Source organism: Panulirus ornatus, chromosome 50 (assembly GCF_036320965.1).
Source record: "Panulirus ornatus isolate Po-2019 chromosome 50, ASM3632096v1, whole genome shotgun sequence".
NCBI lineage: Eukaryota > Metazoa > Arthropoda > Malacostraca > Decapoda > Palinuridae > Panulirus > Panulirus ornatus.
This window is the reverse complement of record NC_092273.1, coordinates 4,150,479-4,168,095: the sequence shown is the minus strand read 5'-3', so window position 1 is coordinate 4,168,095 and position 17,617 is coordinate 4,150,479. Positions and strand designations below refer to the sequence as shown.

At 38.7% G+C, this 17,617-nt stretch overlaps 1 protein-coding gene across 5 annotated transcripts in view; it reads left to right on the top strand.

Annotated features, from left to right (window-relative positions):
• LOC139764511 (uncharacterized) overlaps positions 1–17,617 on the top strand; it is a 50,229-nt gene that overhangs the window by 15,054 nt on the left and 17,558 nt on the right. For all 5 annotated transcript variants that reach the window (XM_071691143.1, XM_071691142.1, XM_071691141.1 and 2 more), the window contains exons 2-11: positions 2,386–2,564; positions 3,025–3,232; positions 3,580–3,807; positions 5,825–6,007; positions 6,824–7,008; positions 9,458–9,716; positions 12,069–12,188; positions 13,384–13,485; positions 16,000–16,206; positions 16,379–16,604. In XM_071691143.1, the coding sequence (XP_071547244.1) occupies positions 2,386–2,564; positions 3,025–3,232; positions 3,580–3,807; positions 5,825–6,007; positions 6,824–7,008; positions 9,458–9,716; positions 12,069–12,188; positions 13,384–13,485; positions 16,000–16,206; positions 16,379–16,604 (1,897 nt within the window). The remainder of the gene's footprint in view (positions 1–2,385; positions 2,565–3,024; positions 3,233–3,579; positions 3,808–5,824; positions 6,008–6,823; positions 7,009–9,457; positions 9,717–12,068; positions 12,189–13,383; positions 13,486–15,999; positions 16,207–16,378; positions 16,605–17,617) is intronic.

Below are 17,617 nucleotides of genomic sequence, written 5' to 3'. Positions count from 1 at the left end.
AGTGTCTGAAAGAAGAAAGCTGTGAGTAAATGTGAATAAGTGCAAGGTTATTAGGTACAGTAGGGTTGAGGGATAAGTCAGTTGGGAGGTAAGTTTGAATGGAGAAAAACTGGAGGAAGTGAAGTGTTTTAGATATCTGGGAGTGGATTTGGCAGTGGATGGAACCATGGAAGCGGAAGTGAGTCACAGGGTGGAGGAAGGGGTGAAAGTTCTGGGAGCGTTGAAAAATGTGTGAAAGGCGAGAACATTATCTCGGAAAGCAAAAATGGGTATGTTTGAAGGAATGGTGGTTCCAACAATGTTATATGGTTGCGAGGCGTGGGCTATAGATAGTTGTGCGGAGAAGGGTGGATGTGTTGGAAATGAGATGTGTGAGGAAATATGTGGTGTGAGGTGGTTTGACCGACTAATTAATGAAAGGGTAAGAGAGATGTGTGGTAATAAAGAGTGCGGTTGAGAGAGCAGAAGAGGGTGTTTTGAAATGGTTTGGTCACATGGAGAGAATGAGTGAGGAAAGATTGACAAAGAGGATATGTGTGTCAGAGGTGGAGGGAATGAGGAGAAGTGGGAGACCAAATTGGAGGTGGAAAGATGGAGTGAAAAAGATTTTGAGTGATCGGGGCCTGAACATGCTGGAGGGTGAAAGGCGTGCAAGGAATAGAGTGAATTGGAACGATGTGGTATACCGGGGTGGACATGCTGTCAATGGACTGAACCAGGGCATGTGAAGCATCTGGGGTAAACCATGGAAAGTTGTGTTGGGCCTGGATGTGGAAAGGGAGCTGTGGTTTCAGTGCATTATACATGACAGCTAGAGACTGAGTGTAAACGAATGTGGCCTTTGTTGTCCTTTCCTAGCACTACCTCACTCGCATGCGGGGGGAGGGGGTTGTCATTTCATGTGGGGTGGCGACAGGAATGAATGAAAGCAGCAAGTATGAATTATGTACATGTGTATATATGTGTATGTCTATATATGTATACATTGAAATGTATAGGTATGTGTAGATGTGTATGTATATACATGTATATACTTAAGTTGAAGAGACAGGGCAATGCCATTGATATGCAAATGGCAGCAGTCAGATGGGTTCTGCTTCAGTTAGGGCTTGTATACTTCTATCAGTAAGATATCAAGCAGTTTATCAAGCCTGTTTTTACTGCAGTCATTTTGGGTTCTGCAATCTGCCCTTGCTCTTTACTTGCCAGTACAGATATGACCTTCCTCTGTTTCTTATGGTCATTCCTTCCCACTTGACATTTGCTGTGTGTAGCTTTTGACCTTTCTTACTGGTTCAGGAAATATTTTTTGTTTCATGCTAGTATTCATATACATAGTAGTTTCTCATTGGTGATTGTATTTTGCTTTATTGACTTTACTTTTGTAGTTGTGTATGTTGAGTTTGACAACCTTGAATCCATAAAGTATGGTCTGTGGTCTGGAGGACTGACATATGACCCTGCCAGCTGTTAAGCTGACATATATATAAACATACACAGACATGTACATACATACACATGTACATATCCATACTTGCTTTTCTTCATCCATTCCTGGTGCTACCCTGCCCCACAGGAAACAGCATTACTACCCCTTGCTTCAGCAAGGTAGCGCCAGAAAAACAGTCAGAAAAGGCCACATTTGTTCACACTCAGTCTCTAGCTGTCATGTGTAATGCACTGAAACCACAGCTCCCTATCCACATCTAGGTCCCACAGACCTTTCCATGGTTTACCCCAGACGTTTCATGTGCCCTGGTTCAATCCATCAACAGCATGTCGACCCCGGTATACCACATCGTTCCAATTCACTCTATTCCTTGCACGCCTTTCACCCTCCTTATGTTCAGACCCCAATCACTCAGAATCTTTTTCACTCCATCCTCCCACCTCCAATTTGGTCTCCCGCTTCTCCTTGTTCCCTCCACCTTGATACATATATCCTCTTTGTCAATCTTTCCTCTCTCATTCTCTCCCTATGTCCATACCACTTCAACACACCCTCTCCTGCTCTCTCTACCTCACTCTTTTTATTTCCACACAAATCTCTTACCCTTTCATTACTTACTCTATCAAACCACCTTACACCACATATTGGCCTTAAACATTTAATTTCCAACACATCCACCCTCCTCTATACAACCTTATCTATAACCCATGCCTTGCAACCATATAAAATTGTTAGGACTACTATTCCTTCAAACATACCCATTTTTGCTCTCCAAGATAACATTCTCTACTTCCACAAATTCTTCATCACTGCCAGAACCTTCACCCCCTCCCCACCCTGTGACTCACTTCCGCTTCCATGGTTCTATTTCCAGCTAAGTCCACTCCCAGAGATCAGTTTGTCTCTGGCTTCTTATTCTGAATTTTTTTTTCCAGGTTGTCGCTGGCCAACTTGTATACCTAACTCTGAGAGTTGGGGAGACGAGTTGCCCCGTTGGAACCCCAGACCTCCATGTATGTGGTTTCGATACAACAGAGGATACATACATTTGTGAAATTGTTGTCTGGGAGAGGCCATGGCTGAACACTTCTAAGATCATTGATGATAAATCCAGGTGAGACTTTCCACAGGCAGGAGTGTATTCAACCACTTTTTTAGATCTCTATTTCAGCTGTTTTGTTGTTACCTGGTGAATATTCCTGTTTGCTTTCTAAACTTGTTAGGATTCTGAAAGATATCATGGAAATATTCTCACATTGTCATGAAATGCATGACACAGGCTTGGGATTTTATGCTTTCAGCAAAAGTGATGGATACACACTATGCAGAAATGCAGTAATTTTTTTCAAGATGGTTTTGGTATTAATTGTATGTGCATGAGACTTCTAGGAGAATGTAAACGCTGTGGTGGAGAGGTTATAACAAACTTGCCAATAAAACTTCATGTATTGGGAAGCATCATATTTGGAACACAACATATTTCTCTTTCAGATGATTTATTCTTTTGTACTTAGATAATTCCAGCGTAGTGGTTTTATATTTAACTTAGGGAACTTTCATTTTTCCATCTGCAGATGTGCTGAAACAGAGGATGATAATGACTTTGACAGCTGGGGAGTATTTAGCCACCCAGTGCCTTCACCATCTGAAGTGTCCCTTGATGTTCTTCCTGAAGGGATTAATGAACAGCAGCTGAGTATTGAAGCATTTAATTACATTGATCATGGTTCAGAGTCCAAGTTCAGAGGGGAGCTGATATCTTATGATATAAACAATATTAAGGTGAGTTGTTTCTTCTTCTTTGTGTACATTTGATCTCTTGTAGCTTTCTATAATGATAATATTTTCTCTCCAGAAAGCAGAGAGTTCTCTGTGAGTCAGCAGTAACATACTTATACATCCATTTTGATTGCTGCTAGATGCCACCTGCAAATGGTTAGTCTCTTTGAGGACATTCTTGCTCCAAAGGAGCTGCACAAGCCCCATCAAAGAGATCCTGGGATTGTAAAATGATAATAGCCAGATTGTATACAAGTACCCAGTAGATTTATGATGCATTTAGCTTTAATTTTGATTGTGTTGATATTTTCTTTGTGCTAAAGATGAGAGACTTTCCCATTCTTTTTCAGTTTGACTCGCTGACAAATACAACCAAAGTGCAAGTAAATGTGGAGTATGGCTTCAACCTTTGCCTTAAATCACCAAATGAGAAGACTGACCCACGAATATGTCCGAAGGATGTCCATCGTGATCACTATATTTGCTCAGTTATTGTTATTCATAACCCCAACCAGATCTCTGGTCTTGAGGTAGTGCCCATTCTAGAGGATGATGATGATATCCACTGCCAAAGAAAGGTGTGTATATGGTATTAAGAATGCTTTTCAGTTTTTGGATACATTATGCTCTTGTAAAAGAAATGAAAGGGAATATATGGTAGATTTCTGATTATATTTTATGAGAATGTTATAAGCATTAGTTGTGATGCAGTGTGAGAAGTTGTATGGCCTACTTTTTGTTACATTAATGATAGCAGCAATAATGGTACTGTTTGAATGATAGAAATTTTTTTTATACACCCTTGCTTTTTGTACCATAGCAAGGTAGTGTCAGGAACAGACTATTGATGCCCTCATTTGTACACATTCACTTTCTACCCATTATGTATAATTTACCATAGAGAAAGTGAGTGAATTGCATGTAGCATTTATGAACTTGGAGACAGCATCTGTTTGGTAGACAGAGAAATCCTTTAGAAGGTGCTGTGAATTATGAGGCACATGGAAAGTCTAAAATACATTGAGAGGTTTTTACCTGAAAATAAGGCATGTGTGCAAGTAAGAAGGAAGGAAAGTAAGTAGTTCCCATTAGAATAGGGTCTATGTCAGGTATACCTGCATGGTTGTTTAATCTATTGATGGATGGATTGGTGAGAGAGGTAAATACAAGGGTCTTAGAATGAAGGTTTATGGTAAGCTAGGTGTGGTATGGGGATGGGAAGTGAACAAGTTGATTTAGGGAGCTTGCTAAGGTTTGTTTAATTGGTTCTGACATGAAAAAGACACATGAAGAAAGACCAATGTGTCAGAGGTAGATGGAGAAAGGGGAGGGGGAGACCAAGGAGATGAAAGTATTGACTAAAGTAAGTTTTGAAGTCCCAGGGCCTGAGCCTTCATGAGGGTGAGAAACATGCATGGGATTGAATTGGATTGATGAGGTATGACAGGTGGGCAATGTGCTTTCTGTTTTGGCCAAACCAGGGCCTTTGAAGTGATGTAGGTTAATTATGGATTAATGTAGGGTGTACCCATGAATTGAAGGCTCTGGTTTTGGTAAAATATACATGTCAGCCAGAGAATAGCTGTTTGCAAATGAGGCTTTTGTTAATGTGTCCCAAACACAACCTCACTAAGGTGAGAGATATAGTTACCAGACTATATATTTTCTTCTCAAATTTGCTTGCTATTTCCTGCATGAGTGAGGTATCATCCAGAACAGATGACTGAATATATGCAAAAAAATTTGTTATTGGAATACATTAGGGTGTTTATGTGGCTCTGCTTATGCTTGTGTTTGACACAAAATGTGATTTTGGCATGGAAGCATGCAGGAAGGAATGCAGACACTTGAAAATTGTTAGAAAACGGTTTGGGAATTAATGCAGTAGAGAATATGTTTTGGTATGTATATAGGTTCTTATGAGTATGTATGGTAAATATGTATGGTTTCTAGGCCCATACTTGAATATTTGTGAAGGACATGTATGTATCTGACATGGAGATTTTAACTCTAATTCAGTGGCACATCTAATTCTCTACATTTGGTTTAGTGATGCTCCTGATGTGCATTAAGTAATATGGCTCATGGCATGAATGTGAAATCTATTAGGGATCATTTCACCAATTTATATCTTAATGTCACCAGTTTATGGTTTTAAATAAGCTATGTAGGTTTTTGTTTTATCAAAATTGCATACTTAAAATACTGGAGTGAATATGACGATGGCATGTATGAGGTTCCAGGTGTAGGAGAATGCAGGGTCTGGATGGAGAAATGGGATGATGGCTTATTCTTTTAAGAGAATGTGAATATTAGATGAAGCTATTTTGTAATCATGAGATGTTTAGAAAATATACCAAAGAACCCATGTTTCCTGTACAAACATGTCATAATGGCTTGACAGTAGAATGATTTTGTATTGTTCACCTGGAAGTATTATGTAACTATTGTTGTGTTGTTCAGATTTTCTAGAAAAATTATATATCTATATGAAATAACAGACTTAAGGAGATTTTGATACCAAAGAAAGGAAGTGTTGTGGATGTAACTAGCATTAAGGATGAGCAAAAATTTACAAAACTTATTATGTTTTAGCGAAGTGTAGAAGAGGAACTTGTAGTTCCTGTGCATGCTTCCTGTCTGGGTTGTCCACAGCCAGCCCCACTCAATGACCCCATCATCCTGGAAATTGCAGACTATGCTTTGAAAGAATATGACAGAACTGCTGATGAAGATGAACTTCACCTCGTTCTTCGGCTCATCAAGGCCCAGACCCAGGTCAGCAGAGATGCTCTTTAAACTTGAACTTTGTAATATGTTGATTCCCACTCTCATGCACTCAGCAACTTCTGCAAACACTCATGCACCTTTTAATTCATTATTCTAGTATATTTATTTGGTACATTCATTATATGTCCTGTGTATCACTTCAATCATTCAGAGTGAGTTAATGAAATTTGCTGTAAGGTAGGTCTCTGCACATAAAGTTTTCTATGTAGTTTTTAAAAATATCTCTGTAAGCTTCATGATGAATGCCATAATAATTTTAGTGCTTAGGCATAAAGTTAGGCATGATATGATTAAATGGCATTCACCCTTTGTGTTGATTGATATTCCATTTAATTATGGGCAGTATTTTCGGCTTACCAATCAGGCTTAGAAAATCAGTTCTTGATACTGAAAAACACTCCTGAGCCTAGACAAAATGATGTGAGGTTATGGATTTCTGCTCCACCGACCTGGTTGGTTTGCTTATTCTGGGCAATTGTATTTTAGTGATTGGAAGACAGAATTGCCTGAAGTAAAGTGCTGGTATCATATTGCTAGCTTTGATAATATGATAGGTAACCAGCTATTTTTTTATATCTAGTTACTAGTGACTCATCATTTATTGTGGTGTTTAGTGCCACTGGTCTATTTTTAGGAACCATATAGGTTGTGTACCAAACTAAATATGTTGAGAAAACAGCTTTATAGCCCAGCCTTCAGCTCACCCTGTATAGACTCTGAGGAAGCATTGAAAAAATTTCTGTTGTATTGGAACATACTTTTTATGTATTTTCACTGTAGTAAAATTGTGATGATTGCTTGTAGGTAGTAAATGGTGTCAAGTACTATCTTACACTTGAGCTGGCAGAATCAGACTGTAGGAAGACCTTGACTGGTGTAGATGTCAACAGGACATTTTGTACTCAAGATCCTACTGAGGACACCAAAATATGTGACCTTCATGTAGTTGACCAGCCATGGGTTCCTGCTAGAGATCTTGTTGCAGCACAGTAAGTTGCGCATAGATTTTTATGATTTATCTCACAATTATTATATGTGTGTTTTTTTATAAGTACAATTACTGTAGTGATATATTCATTGTATAAGCCACTAATTTGTAACTGCATTTTATGCTGGACAGATGATTTCATTAATAGTCTCCTTGGCTAGCATTAACACTGACAGTTATGTTTAGTAAGAAATACATGACCTTAAGTAAAGTGCAAAGGAAAGCATGTAAGTAGTGTGATTATATGTGCTTGTTTATTTGTGCTATATTTTTTTATTTTTTTTATTATACTTTGTCGCTGTCTCCCGCGTTTGCGAGGTAGCGCAAGGAAACAGACGAAAGAAATGGCCCAACCCCCCCCCCCCCCCATACACATGTATATACATACGTCCACACACGCAAATATACATACCTACACAGCTTTCCATGGTTTACCCCAGACGCTTCACATGCCCTGCTTCAATCCACTGACAGCACGTCAACCCCGGTATACCACATCGCTCCAATTCACTCTATTCCTTGCCCTCCTTTCACCCTCCTGCATGCTCAGGCCCCGATCACACAAAATCTTTTTCACTCCATCTTTCCACCTCCAATTTGGTCTCCCTCTTCTCCTTGTTCCCTCCACCTCCGACACATATATCCTCTTGGTCAATCTTTCCTCACTCATCCTCTACATGTGCCCAAACCACTTCAAAACACCCTCTTCTGCTCTCTCAACCACGCTCTTTTTATTTCCACACATCTCTCTTACCCTTACGTTACTCACTCGATCAAACCACCTCACACCACACATTGTCCTCAAACATCTCATTTCCAGCACATCCATCCTCCTGCGCACAACTCTATCCATAGCCCACGCCTCGCAACCATACAACATTGTTGGAACCACTATTCCTTCAAACATACCCATTTTTGCTTTCCGAGATAATGTTCTCGACTTCCACACATTCTTCAAGGCCCCCAGGATTTTCGCCCCCTCCCCACCCTATGATCCACTTCCGCTTCCATGGTTCCATCCGCTGCCAGATCCACTCCCAGATATCTAAAACACTTCACTTCCTCCAGTTTTTCTCCATTCAAACTCACCTCCCAATTGACTTGACCCTCAACCCTACTGTACCTAATAACCTTGCTCTTATTCACATTTACTCTTAACTTTCTTCTTCCACACACTTTTCCAAACTCAGTCACCAGCTTCTGCAGTTTCTCACATGAATCAGCCACCAGCGCTGTATCATCAGCGAACAACAACTGACTCACTTCCCAAGCTCTCTCATCCCCAACAGACTTCATACTTGCCCCTCTTTCCAAAACTCTTGCATTTACCTCCCTAACAACCCCATCCATAAACAAATTAAACAACCATGGAGACATCACACACCCCTGCCGCAAACCTACATTCACTGAGAACCAATCACTTTCCTCTCTTCCTACACGTACACATGCCTTACATCCTCGATAAAAACTTTTCACTGCTTCTAACAACTTTCCTCCCACACCATATATTCTTAATACCTTCCACAGAGCATCTCTATCAACTCTATCATATGCCCTCTCCAGATCCATAAATGCTACATACAAATCCATTTGCTTTTCTAAGTATTTCTCACATACATTCTTCAAAGCAAACACCTGATCCACACATCCTCTACCACTTCTGAAACCACACTGCTCTTCCCCAATCTGATGCTCTGTACATGTCTTCACCCTCTCAATCAATACCCTCCCATATAATTTACCAGGAATACTCAACAAACTTATACCTCTGTAATTTGAGCACTCGCTCTTATCCCCTTTGCCTTTGTACAATGGCACTATGCACGCATTCCGCCAATCCTCAGGCACCTCACCATGAGTCATACATACATTAAATAACCTTACCAACCAGTCAACAATACAGTCACCCCCTTTTTTAATAAATTCCACTGCAATACCATCCAAACCTGCTGCCTTGCCAGCTTTCATCTTCCGCAAAGCTTTCACTACCTCTTCTCTGTTTACCAAATCATTTTCCCTAACCCTCTCACTTTGCACACCACCTCGACCAAAACACCCTATATCTGCCACTCTATCATCAAACACATTCAACAAACCTTCAAAATACTCACTCCATCTCCTTCTCACATCACCACTACTTGTTATCACCTCCCCACTTGCGCCCTTCACCGAAGTTCCCACTTGCTCCCTTGTCTTACGCACTTTATTTACCTCTTTACGCACTTTATTTGTGCTATATATTTGTGTATAAACATGTTTGCTGTATGTTCCATTAGTTTTCTTTCCATTTTAAGGCTTACATTTTCAGAGATGGCTTGCTGCCTTTTTCAGGAACCATAGTGCTTGGCTGTGCAAATGAGCTATCAGTTTTCTTACTATGGATTTTATAGGTAGCAGTAATTTGCCTGAAATTCTGTAGTTACTTACACGTTGTATGCTATCCCTATTAGGTGTTATGACAAGGATGAATATCCAACCTCAACCCAGGATGAATTCATTGTTCCTGTTGCGCTGGGAACTGGTCTCAGCTCAACCTCTTCTAGCTCAGGGTCTTCCTTCAGTACTAGCTCACTTTTAGGAAGTGAAAAACCACTGGAAATCGATGGACAGACGATGGAGATTGTTCAGATGATTGTGAAGGAGTACAACAGACGTGAGGATGATTCTGAATACTATAAGCTGGTGAAAGTTCATGAAGCATCAAAACAGGTCAGAAACTTCATAATTGATGGTTGATTTTATTTCGCTGTAGAATAAAGAAATAATCTTTTATGATGAGGGAAAGAAGCTGGGGGAATGCAAGCTTTAGAGTTGTTTGATTAGGCACTTTTGAAAAAGTTACCAAGAAGTTGATGTATTTGGTAAAGTTATGAGCCTTAAAGTTTGCACTGAACAGATTGCACTTATGAAGAGGATGAGATATTTATCGTTAGATTTAATGACAGGCTGACATTAATCTTTCAAAGTGTATTATCTTTAAGTTCACTTGTGTTTATATTAGCTATTCACATTCAGATAGACAGTCTTTAGCCTTTATATGTTTGAAAACATCACCTTGAAAATTTCAGTTTTTTTGTGAAAGCTTTTCATGTGCCAGTCATAGGTTTCTTTGTCATGCTTTCATTAGATTTATTGAAATTAGCTTTCAAAACCAAACTTTACATGTTCATTTTTCTTCAATATGTGCATATGTAAAGACACTTCACAACCAGCATAGTTCAGACTGCAATATGATTACGGGGCTTAGATTCTTGTTGACTCTCTTACTAGGCACATTAAGTTTGTTTCATTTGCAAGAGACCATTTTGAATTTTGTGACATTTAAGCATAAAGGACAGGTTTGTACCTTCTGCATGCCCATTATTCATTTGTAAATGGACAACTCAAGTTATGAGATATAATTGATCTGCTTAAGGACAAGTTGTGCACTGTGAAATAATTAGTTTTAAGTGTACGTTAACGATCCAGTCTGCCACAACAGAGAAAGAAACCACATTGCACATGAACTCCTTTTGTCTGTTTTGTTAATTTTCTTTCCAACAATGACCTTAGGTCGACAATGATGTGATGTATTTAACATCGCCTTTTGTTGAATCAAAATGAGCCAAGCATTTCAGAGAAACACTCGGTTGGGCCCCCATTCCTTCATTATTAAGTGCTACAGATCTTCCCTAGTTGTTAGCGCACACATCAGTGGTTGTTTATATTTTATGTAGTAGGCTTAAACAATTGTAGACAGACTCAAGTCTTCCAAGAAACTTGTAAACATTTGACAAAGTGCCATCATGGCGTCTTTACTGCTTCTCATATATTCAGGGATTGGAAAAGGCTATGCCAATCATAGGACATGTTTACCTGGTTGGTGGGTAGATTGAAGAAAATTTAGAATATCAGTACATACACCATACTTGATGGCGAGAGATTGATTCCCTTAAAGTTAAGTATGCTGTCTGCGTTGACCATGTCCTCTGTCAGTTTGTTCCATTTACCCACCACAGTTTTACTATGAAAGTATTTCTTTACATCCCTTTTTACAAGTTTCTTTATTAATTTCATGTTATATCCTCTGGTTGCACTATCCTGACATCTCTGAAAAACTGTCAAGAACTGTCCAGTGTCCACTTTGTTGGCCCCTTTTAAAAACTTAAAGGTTGTGATCAGGTCACCCCTCAGTCTTCTTTCTTCCAAAGTGAGTAAATTTTAAGCCTCCAGCCTTTCCCTGTAGCTTAGTTACCTTATTCTTGTACCATCTTTGATTTCTTCTTTTGGATCATCTGTATGAACTCTTTGTGCTTTTTTAGCTGTATTGATCAAATGTGAGAAGCAGTCAAGTTTTGGCCTTATGTAGGATATTGATACCTTGCTAAATATTATCTGATATTTGTTAGCAGACAGATTGTTTCCTGAATTATTGTCTTGGTATCGAGCTCTTGCAACAGTTAGGGATGATGTATTTTCCAAGTCCTTCTCACACCCAGAATCCTGAAGCTTATTTTCTGCTAGGTAATAATCATATAGAGGCCATCTTTCACTTTGTCCCATCCTCATTACTATACATTTGCTTGGGTTGGATTTCGTCAACTACATTTCAGACCAACTTTAGTCTGTATAGGTATCTTTGTAAGTTAATACATTTCTCCTCACATTGTGACCTTTGCATCATCTACAAACATAGTGAGGTAGGATTCCTTGCCTTCAGGCAAATCAGTATTATTGATTAAGAAAAGTAATTGGTCCAGATTCAAACCCTGTGGTTCTCTCCTCTGTTGCAGAGGCCTATGTGTGCTCCTTAACTTACATTCACCTTTTTTTTAATCTTTATATGGGAATTGACCCAAGCAGCCAATCCCCATAGATTTGAGGTCATTGTTGGAAATTACATTCACTAGAAGACAAAGTCTCTGATGCATCACATGAATTTTTTTGGGAGGTATGATCTTAAAAGGTGCTTTACTGCAGTCAGAAATTAATCTGAGATGCTGGTTATGTAATTGCTTTTTTGATAATTATTCCGTCAGTTTTATTTGCTGAGGAATTTAGATTAATGTTGTGTTGATGCAGGTGGTATCTGGGACGAAGTATGATTTGGTTATAGAGCTGGGAGAGACCAATTGTCACAAGTTTGACCAAACAATTGGTAATGGAGACAGGTGCATATTGGATCCTACAGAGGAACATGAGGTGAGAATCATTGCTTGATGGATATATCCAAGATTTTTTTTCTGTTGTGATTATTGTAGTCATTAGACTTGTGATATATTTTTAACTTATGTACTGAGTGCACAAAATTTAATCTCCCATATTTCACATTATTATCAAAAGAACTGATATTGTTATGTATGTATTTTGAAGAATCTTTATATATTTCAGAATATGCAGTATGTTTATATACATATGTGTCTTTTGATAGCTTATGAATCCATGTTTGCCTCTTTAGAAAAGTTAAGGCTGAAGCAATCAGAAAGATAGAGGGATTATAAAAGTAATAGTTTTTTGTTTTTTATTCAGTCTTGAAACTTGCATTTTGTATATTGCATTTCTATCATCTGAGTGGTAATCTCTTTATAGCTTTCATTGAAAGTATGCATGACTTCATGGTGGATGTTATAGATACTAAAGGATTTATTGTGGTGTGGTAGGATGTGAATTTTGGTTTACGGATATAGTTCTGTAGTAGGAGCCCCAAAGATAAGGATCCCATGGTGAGAAGGTAAGTATTGAAAAGAAAATGTAATTGAGATCCTGTGAACTAATTTTTATTCAAATACGATAAGATAATGGGAAAGATTTCGTAAGTTTAAGTTTTTGGATTGGGCTATCAGCAAGGATGGTGTAATAGAGACTGAGATATCAGAAAGTATATTGAAGGTCAGCACTAATATTGAAGACTTTAGAGGGTAATGAAATGAAAAATGTGATCCATCAGCCTTGGAAATGGTTGTGGGAAGGAAGGTTGCAGATCAACAATTTTTGCAAGTAAAAAAAAGGTGATTTGACTGGTGTTCATTGAGATACTTTTGAAGGGGGCAATGAGGTGAATAGAAGAAAGAACGAGGTAATGGTTAGGAGATTATGATAACGAAGTGAGTATTATAGGTTCATATAGAGAGAACTCACTTTGAGACAGTGACTAAAGAACAAATTTTAATGAGAAGAGTAGGAGAGTTGTAATTGCAGAGATAACGACGAATGAAAAAGGTTTTGTATGGCTTAGGCTGTTACATAGAATGAGATTTGAATGATGCTCATTGACTTTTGTCTAAATGCAGATCAAAGATATGGTAAGATGCGGGCAGTAGATAATCTATTGATGCCTGTGATATTGAAATCAAGCTAAAGATTGTTTCCATGATTGTATAACACACTGTTTTGGTAGGTCTGCAAAGCAGAGGTGCATGAACAGGCATGGCTTCAGAATGAAGAGAGACGCAAGATTTTGTCTCTTACATGTGATGACCTTGATGACTATTTACGCCAGGTGTGTATATTTTTTTTGTGTGCGTTTTTGATTATGGTTTTGTAATCATTAGTGATCATGACCAAGTAACAGTATTACATTTTGGTTAGTAACTTCTTTAAATGAACAGTTCATTATTATGACCATTGCTGTATTGCAGCTCACCTGTATGTAATGTTTGGATTACATCACTTTTTAAGATTTTTCATCGTTTTTTCAACATTGCAGTCATTTTGTATTGTGGAAGATAGTGAATACAGCTTTTACAATTGTATGGCATATATTTTGCCTTTTACATTAGGTCTCTGGTGCTTAGGGTCACACTGACATTAACCTGGGACCTCAGGCCAATTTGGGTTCTGGGCCACAAGGATTGGTTAGGCTCTAAGTGGGATGATTCTGGTGGAGCCAAGGCCTTTTTTTTTTCCTCCTTGATGATGTAGAACAGTTAATCAGACACCCTACCCGAGTTCCCAACTGGTGCAACTACCCTTCAAACACATTTGACCTTATTATTAACTCACAACCATCCCACTACATATATGCCATTTCTGCCCATTAGGATCTTTTGACCACAATCTTAGTGACTTCTGATTAGTCATGCCCATTATGTGTGTGTGTTACTCCCTCAAAATGCCAACTATGGGAGAGCTTATTGCTTATCCCAGTGCAACTTCTTTGCTGACTTTCCCTAGTATGGTTACTACTTTCATGTTGTGCTGAACGCATAACAGGAATTGTCTGGTTGGGATTGAGATCTACACCTCATCTTTTTATAAATCTTTTTCTCCTCAATCATGTATTGATGACTCTTTATGTGATGCCTGTTACATCATGGATGCTGTGTACTGTACCATGAAACTCTTCCCTTTCCCCAAAATTGACTTAGTTTTCATTTCTGCTCGGAATCATGGCAAAGCTCTTCTTCAAAGACCCAAGTGCACTTGCATAAAAGGAAAGTGTGCTGACTTGACATCTGCTGACAAATCTCTTTGGTCCTTAACCAAAAGCATCAACAAACTCTTGTCATTCAAACTTTCTTCCTCTTTTCCAGCATTATCAGTCTGTTGCTAACTCTCCAACTGGTAAAGCTCTCCTTTCAGCACCTTGTTTTCTTCTAACTCAACTTTGGATGATCCTGATTCTAATCCTCTGGCCCCATCTCCTTCAACTGAACCTATGCCATATCTTATGTTCTCCTTGCACAGGATCTTCCAGGTACTCTCCCAAATCCAGATGAACAAGGTGTATGGATGAGATGGCTTACCTCATTGCTTTCTAAGGGAGTGTGCCTCTGAGCTGGCACCAACCTCTGCTTGCCATTTTTACTTATGTCTAAAACGTTATAACTTTCACATCCCTTTGGAAGCACATCTTGGTTTAGCTCATCCCTAGGAAAGGAGACTGCTCTAGCCAATTCAACTATTGCCCCATTTTTCTCACTTCTGTCTCCAAAGTCTTTGAATATCTCCTATACTCTCACTTTCTCAGGCACTTAGAATCCCATTCTCTTCAGATCCCTAGTATGAATTTCACAGTGCTAGGTCAATTGTGGTCTTCTCTCATATATGACTCGCCTCTGGTCCTTGCCTCTTAGGGATTTTGGAGGAACTTTTGTTTTAACCCTAAACATATTTAAAGTATTCGACAGGATGACATAAGTCTTTGCTTTGTAAGCTTTCTTTCTTTAGTTTCACTGCATTTCTCATGTTCTCTGATGCATAGCTTCCTTTTAGGTCATTCCATCACAGTAGTTGTTGATGGAACAACTTATTCCTCCTGTCCTATCAGTAGAGATGTTTCTAAGGCATGTCCTGTCACCTACTCTCTTCTCTTCTACTTCTAACCCTACTCACTTATGCTGATGATTCTCCATTTACATACTTCACACACATTGCCTTTTCTCCTTCCTTTGATACTCATTCTCTTTCTTATAATAATCATACTTCCTCTCATTTTAAACCTGTGATGCATTTTGGATTAGGAAAGTAGTAATCTTGTAGAATTTAATGGTGCTAAAAATTGATTTTCTTTTATATCTCTTTTTATGAATAATTTTTTCCCCTCTTTTTAATTTCAAAACACCTTAATTCACCCCTGTAATACACTGATTCCCCAGTTAGCACTACCCCGTATATTGCTGGTTTGTGACAGAGCTCTTGCATACATTTTGGACCTTTAGTTTTACTAGAAAATGGAAATGATGACCATCTATAAAAGAAGTCAAAAGTCATGTGTCAGAACACTCATTGTGCCAAGAGCAGCCCTGTTTATACTCACTTGGCCAGTCAGAGTGATGTACACACATACACTCACATTACATCAAGAATTTTATTTTCTAACTTTTTAAATTTTTTCCACTAGGAAATTGCATGGTGAAATGCAGTATGTTTACATGATATGCCACATGTAGATTTGAGGAGTATCAGTAGAAGAACAGAATAGTCTGATTATGTATTTACAAACTCTCTGTGTCATGTTTTATTCTGCAGTATAGCTTTTACTACTATTTAAGGATACTGTTACATTTTTCAGAAACTCCTGCCAACCCATATTTCCTTTGACTTGATGGATCATCCCTTCCTCGATGACTCACAAGATTCAATTGCTGGTTTCCGTGCTGTTGCCAAAAATGATTCTGTTGTGCAAGAGGCTGCTGCCTTCATAGTAGATCAGTATAACCTTAGAGGAGATGAAGACGAACTGTATGCTTTCACCAAAGTTGTCAGTGCACACTTACAGGTGAATAGAAGACTGTAAAGAAGTGATTGTTTGAAGTCATGCAGATACATAATGTCTGAGTGAAAGATGACTTTATTTTTATGGTGAAAAATGTATTTATTTTTTCATAAGCTGAAGACGTATTGCTTTTTATGTGCTTAGAAATTTTAGTGACTTTTTTCTTTCTACCTAGGATGTAACTGGTGGTATAAAGTATCACCTGGAGGTTGAGATAGCAGAGACTCGTTGCAAAAAATATCTCCCTGTTTCTGATCCCAGTCGGTGCCCACTTGACCATGGTGAAGAGAGGGAAATATGCCAAGCAGAGGTCCTTATACCTCAAGCATCTGGAAGTGACAAGCAACTCACCAAGCTCTTTTGTGATGAGCAGAGTGATTACTACACCAGAAGGATTCGAGGTACCTATTTTCTCATTCGTCAAGATACTGTTATTGTAACTGTGATGTTATTAGCCATAATTTTTATTATTAACCATTATTAGGTAGAGTACATCTGTATTCTTCTTTCTTTAGTTATGATGATGGTTATTATTTTTGTTATTGTTATTTTTCACCCTGAAGAATATGAAATGGAATGATACGTATGCATTTCCTGTGTGTTGTAGAAGGTGATTAATAGGAGGAGTGGAAGCTTGAAATCCTCCTCTTCTGTATGATCATATTTAAAAAGTATGAATAGATGGAGCCAAAGAAGAATTTTCCTCAAACATACATTTTCTCCTCCTGACACTACCCCACCAAGGCAGAAAAAGAAACAGATATGGAATATGTTATTATTGGTAGTAAATGGTAGTTTTTGAGTGATGGAATGAAATTATTTTTTTATATTTGTTTGCCATACTTGTTTGCCATTTCCTGCTTTAGAAAGGGAGAGCTTGGAACATGAAAAAAATGCTCTTTAGGTGTCTTTTAAAATGTTCCAGAACTAGAACCCCAATCCACAAACAGGTCCTGCAGACCTTGCTGTGGTTTCCTCTTGATGGCTTCAAAGGCCCTGGCCCAGTCCATTGACAGCATGTCTTCCCTTCCATACTACGTTGTTCCAATTTGCTCTACTGTAATGATAAAAATCTTTGATGATAATTATTATAACATTAGGAATAATGTTAATGATAGTTTTGATATGGTATTGGTATACCTGGGTCAATGTGCTCTCAGTGGATTGAACCAGGGCATGTGAAGCGTCTGGGGTAAACCATGGAAAGTTTTGTGGGGCCTGGATGTGGAAAGGGAGCTGTGGTTTCGGTGCATTACACATGACAGCTAGAGACTGAGTGTGAATGAATGTGGCCTTTGTTGTCTTTTCCTAGCGCTACCTCGCACGCGCATGGGGGGAGGGGGGGTACCATTTCATGTGTGGCGGGATGGTGACAGGAATGGATGAAGGCAGCAAGTATGAATATGTACAAGTG